The 12,017-nt window shown below is 37.9% G+C and overlaps 1 protein-coding gene across 9 annotated transcripts in view; it reads right to left on the bottom strand.

Moving 5' to 3' along the window:
- Positions 1 to 567: 567 nt before the first annotated feature.
- Positions 568 to 12,017, bottom strand: part of LOC124802855 (ATPase family protein 2 homolog) — a 72,982-nt gene continuing 61,532 nt past the window's right edge. For all 9 annotated transcript variants that reach the window (XM_047263883.1, XM_047263880.1, XM_047263878.1 and 6 more), the window contains 3 exons: positions 10,264 to 10,431; positions 7,108 to 7,277; positions 568 to 1,574 (listed from right to left, as the gene is read on the bottom strand). In XM_047263883.1, coding sequence (XP_047119839.1) covers positions 7,119 to 7,277; positions 10,264 to 10,431 — 327 coding nt within the window. In that variant the 3' untranslated portion in view covers positions 568 to 1,574; positions 7,108 to 7,118. The remainder of the gene's footprint in view (positions 1,575 to 7,107; positions 7,278 to 10,263; positions 10,432 to 12,017) is intronic.

Here is a 12,017-nt window from a genome sequence, read left to right as displayed (position 1 = left end):
CGAGAAACACAGTGGCAATTTCCAACTGATGTGCTGGCCCCCAACTCATCAGACCAGAACCCTACTGTACATGTCTGGGATGTGATTGAATGTGGTGTCAGAGTTCATCACCCCCTCCCCAGAATGTACAGGAAATAAGTGCCTTGCATGTGCAGATGTGGTGTCAACTCCATCCACCAAGGCTTCATTGCTTCCATGCCATAACACATTGCCACCGTTATCCACGCCAAAGGTGGACATATTGCCTATTACGTAAAGTTAAAAATAATGAAAACATTCAATTCTGAAAGACTACAGCAGATAGGGCAGTAATAAGTAAAAGAATTACAAAACAGACAGAAATGCGGAAGAAACTTCAGATAACTGAACAAAAAAGTATAAAGATTTTTTAGTTTTAAATTTGACAAGTGTTAACACATTTAAATTAAATAAATTCTGTGGAAGGAAGGTGTAGGTATATTACAAATGAGACACATAATTATGTTAAATTGAAAATCAAAATACAATGGTTGATTTAATTAGTACTATATGAACAACAAAACATGTAGATTGCAGAAAATGGTGTCAACAGATATTTTATTAGTGTACAACAAATTACAATGACAAATGTTAAAATGTCTTTACATCTACCTCCTAAATACAGTCATAGGTGGTACTAACAGGCTTAAACAGCACCAAACAAGTAAACGAAAAAGCTTGAAACTATGTCTTCAGTGCGTACAAAGCACTTTAAATTGACTGCTGGAGCAGGTAACCAGAGTCATACCAGTGTCACTTTCTACATGTTCTGTGCTAAACTTTAACACGCATATTATTTGAACTTGATACGCACACTCTAGACAACTCCACAAAGGAAGGAAGGTTACTGTTCATGATGAGAGCCTCAGAGATGAAGCACAAGCTCAGGATGAAGAAGGAAACTGGCCATGTTCTTTTGAAACTAACCATTTCAACATCTGCCTTAAGAGTTAAAACCTATATTTCAATGATTTGATAGGGATTTGAACAGCCATTCTGCTGAAGGGAAGTCAAGTGCCTTACCACAGTGCCATGTTGCTTCGGAGAGAGAACTCCAGCAATAATACAGAGAGTAATACTGGTACCCTCAACAGGCATGAGAGCTTTGTCAGCTATAAGGAAACTATACAAATTCAAACTGAAGCAGCAGTAATAACTACACTGCAATTTTTTTATAAGAAAGACTCAACATATCTTTATTTAGCTCCAACCGCAGAACAGGCAATTAATCATTTAACAAGCAGTAATAACATTAAAATATCTTTATTTTTATTTTACGATCTTATGCACAATCAACATTTTCTTTTTTTCTTCAAAAATTTAATAGTTGTGTTATGCTGACTTTGATGCTTCTTCAAACTCCTAAACAAATTTAAATGATTAGAATCTTGAGAAGAAATATAACCCACTAACTGCAATGCACAAAATATAATAAACAATATCTTTCACTCAAAATTGTTGTTTCTTAATCCTCTGTTTGATTCAATGTTTATCTTCCTTCACATATCTTGCATCATTTACCAAGTCTCTGACTGTATGCAGTAGTTTCTCCAAACCTTGAAAACAAAATATTAAAGAAATCTGCTCTTTAAAAGTTTCTTGGTAAAAGACATGTACAGATGTGCCGAAATGAAATTGATAATGGTGAGTATGAAGACAGGCCCTCTCCCACTCGAGCATGTGTACTAACAATCATCAATCCAGTTTCATATGACAAAATCCTTGTGCAAAACATTCTTGTTTCACTTGTCACTTCATATCTACGTAAAATCTCAGGACTTCAGTGAAATCATCTATAGTCTTCATCAGGAACAAGTGATGAAGACACTGGAGGATTTAATCAAAAGCTTGAGAATTTACCCAGATATAACACAAGTAAACCGACAATGTTTTATACAATCACTAACCCACTTTTTCATCCACACAACAAAATTTAAATGCTATTATTGGGTATAGAACAAATTAAATCACACACTATGTGGTTCCTACAATAAAGTAAAACACTTACAAAATATAAGATAAATGAATATATCTTGGTATATAAAATTTAATTTATAAAAATTAAAATTCAATACAGAAAACTGTTAAAATCCTAGGGAGACAGAAAGACTGAATAGTACTTACCTACAGGAGCAAACATTCCCAAAACTGCCAACAGAAACACACAAAAATAGATCAAAACACTGCTGCACTCCGCCCTCCCCCCACGGGGGCAGTGGGAGCAGAGCAGAGTAAGGCACTCAAAACAAAGGGTAAGAGGGATCACATGTTATTTCCTAGTAACACAATACCGGCAGTACAAAGCTTTAAGTGAGTTGAGAAAGTTTATACTCCGCACAGTGAGAGAAGAGTTCTGACAGTTGAAGTGGCATTGGCACATGTGCTTTGCACATCCACGACGGACAACCAGACCGAGAGATTTTGTTTATGGTACTATTGCAACGCCCTAGTGGTAGGTGTGTGTGTGTGTGTGTGTGTGTGTGTGTGTGTGTGTGTGTGTGTGTGTGTGTGTGAGCGCGCCCACTAATTTTGTGAGTTTCTTGCCGTGAGAGTAGAAAATGGCTTCCTGTAGTGCAGAAAAGAGGACTTTTGAAAATGGAGCTATGCTGAAATCTTTAGTGTGCAAATTTATATACAGATTATGTGTTTAGTTTGAAAGGGGCAGGGACAATGGTGGGTCTTTGATACCAGTGCCTAAAATGATTGTCAGGGTGGTAGAGGCATTGAACATCTCTACAGTGCTAGTTAAGAGGGTCACTAACCATAAAGAGGTTGCCAACTCAGCTTGGAGTCCGATTATTGTGACACCTGGAAAGTTAAGAAAGAGATAGTGTCATGTGACTGAAACAGACAACTTTGACAAAAGTGATATCAGCAACATAGATATGCATACTAGAAGTGGAAGGAGTACCCGACACTTAAAATGTTGATGGTGTCACTGTTGAACAGCAGTTTGTTTACACGCAGAATGACAAGTTCCTCCATCGTAAAAAAAAAACACTTGCCCTCCAGTGGTTCTCAGGACGAAAGGTACTAATGGAATGCAGAGACACTGTAGCAAGGAGATGTTATTTCCTGTGTGAGTTGCTAGCAGTGAATCCGGAGAATGTAAGATGGGTTGTTGAAACATGGGTCAATGCACATCATGCACGATACGTCATGTGGACAGACGACATGTGCCAAGAGACTATGAGTGAGTCAGCTGTTATGGAAGGGTGACTAATTCTTGTTCATGCTGGCTCCACAAACAGTTTTGTTCCTGGTACTATGGTAATGTTTCAATAAAAAAAATATAAATAAAAAAAAAAGAGAAAGAAAGGCAAAAACACGTCGATTACCAAGAGGAAATGAACAAAGATATATTCAAAGGCTGGTTCGTTACTCGCTTGCTACCAAATGTCATTTCTGTTAGTGTTTTTGTAATGAACACCATACCATTTGTACAATTAAATAAGGTACCAATGGCTGCTGCAAGGAGAGATAAAATAGTTAGATGGTTGAAAGACAATAAAACATGCTTTGAACACAATATGTGAAAAGTGGAACTTCTGGAAGTAGTGAAATGATACAAGCCACAGAAGATGCAGTGTGTAACTGATACATTAGCAGAGAACAACAGCCATAAAGTTATATCTCTTCCACTGTACCAACGCCATTGAACTTGACTTGGCCCAAATAAAAGCAGATGTCATGGAGCGAAATAAAACCTTTATGTTGCAGAGACAGAGAGGCTGCTAAATGAGGCTGTCACACAAATAATGTCAGAAAATTAAAATAATTTCACAAATCACGTGTGGAAAGAGATTTCAAGCTTTAACACAAAAGGCGTAACAGAAGAATTCATACAAAATTTGGTAATTTCTTTATCATACGATGACGACAGCAGCAGAAAAAGTATTGTAGTCTGTGTGTTTGTGACAATAGATGATCAATCTGATGAAAATGCTCTTGTGGTTTCTGTTCTCCCACATGTAAAATTAAGATAACATCTTTATTTGATATTTTACATGTAACATTTGTACATTTTTCTGTACCTGTATTGTTGAATATATATTTGTGAGTGTTTGTGTAAAGAGGCAAACACTGCTAGTGGATGAGAAAAAACTTGTGATAAAGAAACACATCATTCAGTAGAATGCTGCCAACAAGAAAGCTGTAATGAATTCCGTGGCATTGTTAGGCTCTGAAGTTATGGCTGCCATGGGGCCGAATGGCAGGAGGGGACGGTCGATCACCCCACTCCCTGCCCCACCAATCACTGGCCCACTGCACTACCACATCAAATACTGGCAACTGTGCTACTAGCTGTCTGAGCTCTTCTCTTGCCACACAGAGTGTAGATGACATGAGATGCAGAAGGTGAATATAAGGGCGACCAAAAAGTTTCTGTTTGAGGGCACTGCTGCAGCATTATGCAATGTGGCATGACTCTGATGCTGGTGTATAAGAACCTACATATAGGCAAGGGATTAGTGTGGCATTTGTGCCTTTCTGACTTGTGTCGAAACAGTCAAGCACCCACCCTACAATCCTGATCTCTCCCCGTGCACTTACGTTGCCTTCGGTCCCTTAAACAAGGCTGTGAAGAGACGACGATTCTTGTTGGATGAGGCTGTGCAGCAGGTATTTACGGACTTCTTAACACTGCAGGACACGGTGTGTCACCAAACAGGCATCTTCAATCTGGAGTGTTGGTGGAATGATTGGCTCAATGCTCATGGTGACTTTGCCTGATTGGCATATAGATTCTGGACTCTACAGCCTTTGAATGGAAATATTTTGATTGCCCATTACATAAAGGTTGAATTACAGTACAGTACAAGGTTTTAATTTTTTGAGGAGTTTCATATCAGTATATACTCTTCTGCAGAGTGAAAGTTTTTACAATTCCTGAGTCTCTAAAGCCATTTCTGCCACTCTTCTATACAAAGAATCTCTTAATCATAAACATATGAGATCTGCACCTATTTACACTTTTTAAGAGCCTTTTGTAATTTCAGAAATGGTGTTATAATTACCTCCTTTGATTATTCACATTCTTGGCCTGATGGTAAGCAACTCTTATAAAGAAAAATTCCTTCTCTCTACTGAAGATCCATTATTCGGAAGTTTAGGTTACTAAATGTCATAGGGACAAGAATCGCGAGTGTTGAGTGGCAATGGCAATGGCAGCCAATGTAAGATATAGACCCAGTCAGTAGTGTATGCCTAAGTAAAAATAACACAATGTAACATCAGTGCGCAGAATAGCAAGAAAATGTTGCCCTCAGTGGAGAATGTAATTTGATACCTACAGAAATAGCTACACAGACGAGTACTGCACACAAACAAAGCTTCTAAACAGTACTTCCTGGAGATGCCACAGTAATCAAATAGTAGACTGTAATCTCCTTTTCAAAACTCTTTATGTTCAGTATCAGGTGGTAGCATACCGTATTTACTCGAATCTAAGCCGCACTTTTTTTCCGCTTTTTGTAATCCAAAAAACCGCCTGCGGCTTAGAATCTAGTGCAAAGTAAGCGGAAGTTCTGAAAAATGTTGGTAGGTGCCGCCACAACTAACTTCTGTCGTCGAATATATGTAGCGCTACGCAGGCACAAAGACACATACTGGCACCAAAACCTCTGCGTCAGTAAATAAATAAAAAAAGGTGGAAGACGAGCTTTTTTTTCTCCGCCTCGAGTTTCGACCACTGCATTTTCATACATTATCCAACGAAGTAAATACAAATTCCATATTGTTCCTCTTCGAACGTAGCAGCATTTCAATGTACTATGAAAATCTGACTGGCAAGACTGTTCGGGATATTTGTCAATATGGCCAACTCTGCTTTCTGAATTTTTTCCTAACTGTGAGAAGAAATGGTTGCTAATAGGAACTTTTATGAATTGTGAATCACATGCAGTATTCTCTTCACCATAAGAATAATACGAATATAAACATTTTGACATGTATTCTTTCATGTTTGCTGCTATCTCATTTAAATCCTGTCCGCCTAATAAACTACGAAACTAGAGTGAGACAACAGCAGACACGGAAGAATATACATACCATGTCATGTTTATATTCATAGTATGAAGGCTTTTACGACAGGATGAAATATCTTCTGGTAAACCTTGCGGGATGTAAGGTCGTGGTCCATGAAACTCTTCAGCTCCTAACGTTTCGTCCAGTGCTTCGCTGGACATCTTCAGAGGGGTGTTTCTCCTCCGGTGAGTCTTGCCGTTATATTCATATTATTCTTATGCCTAATAGTGATACAGTCAGAAATGAAGCACGGCAATTGACTAGATTTTTAAATCTAAGATGACTCTAATTTATGTGTATAATGTAATGTACTAAAGAGGCGTCTCCAAAGATTTTCAAACGGAAAATTTTTTCGCTAAATTCTCGTTCAGAACACCTTCTATCATACGCAGTCTATTATTTGGTTCTTGTTGATCATTATCAAAGAAAGCAGCAGTGTAAGTAGCAACGAATAGCAGCCTCTTGCCAGTGTTTCGCTAATGAGACAATTCCTCTCTTTGTTTTTTTTTAATTGTAAACGGCGGTAGCATGCACAAAAGCAAGCCATGCCGCGAGCGGCGACAGGCCGTAAACCCTCATATTACAATGGACCAACTTTGTTTTGATTTGGAAGTGCAGCCTAAAACTTTTCTCTCCCCTTGAATTTCGAGTCTCAGATTTCAGGTGCGGCTTAGATTCGGGAAAATTTTTTTTCCTCGATTTCGAGTCTCATTTTTCAGGTGCGGCTTAGATTCGAGTGCGGCTTAAATTCGAGTAAATACAGTACTCTCAACAAACAAAAGCTCACAGAAACAATTACACTGAATACCTAAAGTGCCTTCAGATAATAGATGAGAAGACTAATTGGAGCAAAGTATCTAGGCCTTTAAAATGTTATGTAGATACAATCAAATATGAAACATTTAACTTTTGCAAATGGATAGAAATTGTCTGTCATAAAGTAATTGCACTATAGACTAAAAGAAAAACTAGTGCAAAATGGCAACTTGTCTCATTTCTTACAAATTGTTGAACAATTTAATTGTTTTAATTTGAATTTCACATTTAGACTTCTCTTCTTACCTCTCATTCAATCAACTTTGTAGATATGTTTCATAGAGCTTCAAGAGCGACGGAGGAGTTCTAGGTGTGACTATCTGAAGAGCTGCCTGGAAATGTTTATGTGCAACGACATCTGTTTCCAAATCATCTTCTAGAGCTTTAAGTGCTGCCTCATGGCACACTGCAAGAACCTGTGAGAATAATTTTAAAGCTATTTATTCAAAAGATTTGTAGTTCATGCATTTAACTGTTGAGGCTATCATTTGTTTCCAGTGTATCTAATTTATAACAACAAAATGCACTTTGAAAAAAATAGTGGATTGGAAATTGGTTAATTTACCTCATAATCCAGTGCACTGCAATATGGCTAGTGGTGACATGTATTTTGAATTTATTCTTTTAATAAATGAAACACATGCATGGATAAAATAAGTTTTGTGTTAATCCAAAGCAAAAAAAACCTGTGTGTGACAGAAATTCTAACCTGTAAAATGGTAACTATACACTGATGAACTAGCTATTACGGACACTGGCTTAACAGCATATTGGTCCACATAATACGGCAGTGATTTTGTATGGCATGGATTTGACAACTTCTTGGTAGGTTTCCAGAGGTATGTGGCACCAGATGTCTGCACGAGACCATGCAGTTCCCACAAATTATGGCTTGGAGGTTCGTGGGTGCAGAGATGCCGCTCAGTTGTGTTTCAGGTTCAGATCAGGCAAATTTGCTGGCCAAGACATCAACGTGAGTCCACTAACATGCTCCTTAAACCACTGTAGCATGATTCTAGCTTTTTGATATGGGCAGTTACCCTGCTGGAAGAGGACGCTATTCCCAGGAAAGACATCAAGCATGAAGGGATGCAGGTGGTCCACAACTATGTTCAGGGACCATAAAAATTTGCATTTTGTTATAAATGCAAAACAGATGTGAATTCTGCCTCACAATGCAAAAGTGTGAAATTACTTAACAGACACTATCTTGTAGTCAATTGTATCCAGATGAACCATTTTATCACAAATAGTTTGAAATAGCTTTATTTTGTGCATATAAATGTAAAAAATGTAACCAATTTTCAGTTACTGTATTGCACATCATCTGGCAAAGCCCAGTTTAGAAAGATAATGTGGATAAGATCCTGTTTGCAAAATAAAAGGTGTATGAACACAACGACATATCAATGCACTTCATGATCTGGTGCCATGCCAATAGTGAGCAGCTGAATGGCCTATTTAAGATAAAAGCTGCATAATCCAATATAGTATCAGCTGTGGGGCCTAGCATTTTATAATAAAGAAACACGTATGTTTATTCACTAGCTAAAGCTCAAAATATGGTAATGTGGGCACTTTTAACATGGAAAATTAGGTGAGACAGATGTTTTGAATTGTGGTTGCACCAAATACTGCTAGAGGGCAGGCCTGAACTATGTCATTAACAATACTCTGCTAATCTCAACAAACAACTGCACAGTAACTCTTTCCGAGGGCTTTGTGTTGTGCATTGCTCGTTTCCTTTTCTTATTTTGAAATAAGTGAAGCAACTAATTGTGGTCCACCACAGAGTTCAATTACAACTCTTTCAACACCAGAAGAGATCAACGAGCCCTGTGACACTGTGTCAGTTCTGCTATAGGTTGCTGCCCTACGAAAGGAAGGTTGGAGTTTGTTTCCCCACACCACTCATCTCCCTCTGGTGGTCAAAATTCTAATTTATTTAAGCTCATGGCCATCTGCCACTTTAGCCTACAGTGACCACACTATAGCAATTGGAAAACAAAACCAGTAATGTTTTTTCAACTGCATACAAATTCTAACTTTAAAATAGAGTTACCCCCATTTTATTCTACTTCTACACCAACTATCTTGTCAATTCTATCTGTAGCATAGTCAAGCATGGGTCACTTGGCTACGAATGCCCATGAAAAGTCAAACCAACAGTTTGTAGATTTTGTAATCACTGAATTAGGCAGGAAAAGAAAAATGATGTCCAAAACATCTTAAATCATAGATGCTTTTAGTTCACCGGTGGGAAAATGTTACTGCTTTTTGACAGAACAGTCATTTTTGAAAGCTAAGATACAGCCAAAAGAAGAAAACAAAGGCCATTTTGAAAAAAAAAAAGCTGTTGAAGTTTTCGCAAAAGCAAACTTTCCAGTCAAAGAGATCCCAATCAGCACTTTTTTCTAACAGCCAATTTAAAAAAAGTAAGGCTTTGTTTATCTTCACTTTTCAGTTTGTAAGTCTAGTCAGAAAGAGAGAGAGAGAGAGAGAGAGAGAGAGAGGCAAATTTTGACAAAAATAAAAAATAGATGCAAATATTGCAAAAGATAGCTGTGAATTTTGTCAGAAATGGATGCTACATTTTCCGGTCCCTAATTATATCCAAAGCCCACAGTTATCATGGTGCCTTCAATTACCATGAAAACCCCAATGAACGTCTCCCATAGCACGACACAGCCCCCCATTGGCATGTGTGTACAGCATGGACCATGCTTGAAGCTGCCATTTGCCTGAATTATGGTATATATGGACTTGACCATTGTTCTGCTGTAACAAGAAATATTATTTATTGGAAAAGGTGACAGGTTTCCACTGATCCACAGTACAATTTAATCCTGTGCCCACTGCTATTGTAACAGACAACGTCATTGGGTCAACATAAGAACACATAGGAGTCACCTGCTGCAGGGTGTCATGATCAACAATGTGCACTGAACAGTGTGTGCTCCAAAACACTTGTACTTGCATCAGTGCTGTGCTCCGTCACCACATCTGCCACTGTTACAGAGTGAGTAAATATCTGACAACCTCTTTCTGTGATGAGGTTTGCACATCAAACACCTGGCCAACTACTCATGGTTTTATTGTTGTCCAGCCACTTTCCTTAGATGCTCACAACAGCAGCATGCAAACAGCCAACCTGCTTTCCAAGATGCTAGTTCCCAGGTGCCGGACTATAACAGTCTGCCCCCCCAAAATTGGTCATCTCAGTGGATTTCCCCACTTGCAGCATGTATCATCAGTAGAACAAATCCCCTTCCATCTCTGCTTCATTTAAATACTTTCCATAATGTCTTATGTCCCTGCAACACCACTAGGCCGTATTCAGTCTTGTGGGGACAGTTAGCATAGTGTTGTGGCTTATCAGTGTATATGGGCGTGCATTATTACCTCAGCTCCAGAATATCCTTCAGTGCTTTGAACAAGTTCTTCAACATTTACATCGGAAGCAACTGGTGTTCGACGTCCAAGTTGAAGCATGAATATCTCACGCCGAGTGTCAGCATCAGGCAGTGGAACATAAATAATACGATCGAGACGTCCAGGACGCAAGAGAGCCTACAGTCAGACATCAAGATATTAAGTACTATTGAATAAATGGAAGTGATACAGTACAGTTATTGCAGAAATAATGGGAAACTCATAAATTAATTTTTTAAATATATTTGTTTTTAACATAATACTAAATTCTCATCTTCACACATTTTAAATCACACAGGCTCCCCATAATATTTTCTCCAGCAGTCACTTTATGCTTGGCAACACTGTTTGTCATATAAAAATAACAACAACAACAATAACAATCATAATAATATCTACATATGCTGTATTTCCAAGTCTACTGCATCTAAGTACTAGGTACAAACTTTATACATATGAATTGGAGCATATCTGAATGAGAAAAAATAACCTATCTTCAGGTTTTTAACCGTCTTTGGGACTTTTTCTACATACTACGTCCCGATTACTGCAATTATCTCCTTGTGAGGAACACAATAGTTAAAAAGAAAAGACAAATATATCCACATCTATAGCTGAAATCAAGTTTGTTTCATTAGTAAATTAAGTGATACCAAAGACTTGTCCTACGTCATTTTGGTAGAAATTGTGCTAATTGTCTATAAAACATAAAACTCATGAGACTAAAACTCACATGTGTTTCTATTCAAGGATACTTCCGTACAGCTTAAGTAAAGTGCAGGAGTAAGTCTTTTCTGGAACTACTTGTAAATGACTATGTCTTGATTAACACAAATAATGTTACAATTTTTATTATTGGTTCACTAAAGTGTGCTTTTCCTACAGTTGGATTTTTTTCAAGATGCGCTATGAAGGCATGCGGTTAGAGATGGGAACCAAAATCGTACATCAAGCAGATGAACACCCACAGGTGTGAACAGCTTCACAACACATAACAGTTTACAATACTGAGTATAGCTATGTTCGGATCATTAAACTGAAGAGGTGTGGAGAGTTATGCTTTTGAAATTGATAGAGAATGACAAAGACAATCTTGCTGAGAGCACAAAGCAGTAATTAATTAATTACAAATCATTACAGTGTAAACAGTGGAAGCAGATATTCTCAAATTAATTAACTAACATATTAACCTACCACAATTTTTGGACTACAGCACATGCATCCTCATATTCAGCCGGGTCATTTTGTGACTTGACTGGTACATCATACTGCAATGTTTTGACACCTGTAAAAATGCTATTCTCAGAGTGAGGTGAACTTCATGCCATGATTTAGCATTTATCTGCACCACAAGATGAAGATGTGCATTAAATTCTTAGTCAGTGATTAACACCAACAATACGAGAAGCTCCTTCACTGTTATATGATCTTGTAGATTGGTGTGGACAGAATGCACAGGTAGGTCCAAGAATTAGTCTCAGGTACTATGGTACACACTTATGTTATTCCACTAGTAAACACAATGTAACAACACTTTCTTCAGTGATAATTCATCAGATGGGAAGTACCCTTGAGGACAAAATTAACACTCTGAAATTACTTGAACCACCTAAATATAGAAGAATGACAAAAACAGTTAGTCACTTATAAGGAGGCCACTAGTTGAATGTGTTCTCTAAACCATGCTACAACCTGTCATTTTTCACATATATTCAGGGCTATTA

This window comes from Schistocerca piceifrons, chromosome 6 (genome assembly GCF_021461385.2).
Source record: "Schistocerca piceifrons isolate TAMUIC-IGC-003096 chromosome 6, iqSchPice1.1, whole genome shotgun sequence".
In the NCBI taxonomy this organism is placed as follows: domain Eukaryota; kingdom Metazoa; phylum Arthropoda; class Insecta; order Orthoptera; family Acrididae; genus Schistocerca; species Schistocerca piceifrons.
The sequence above is the reverse complement of the archived record's forward strand: the minus strand, read 5'-3'. Positions and strand labels throughout refer to the sequence as shown.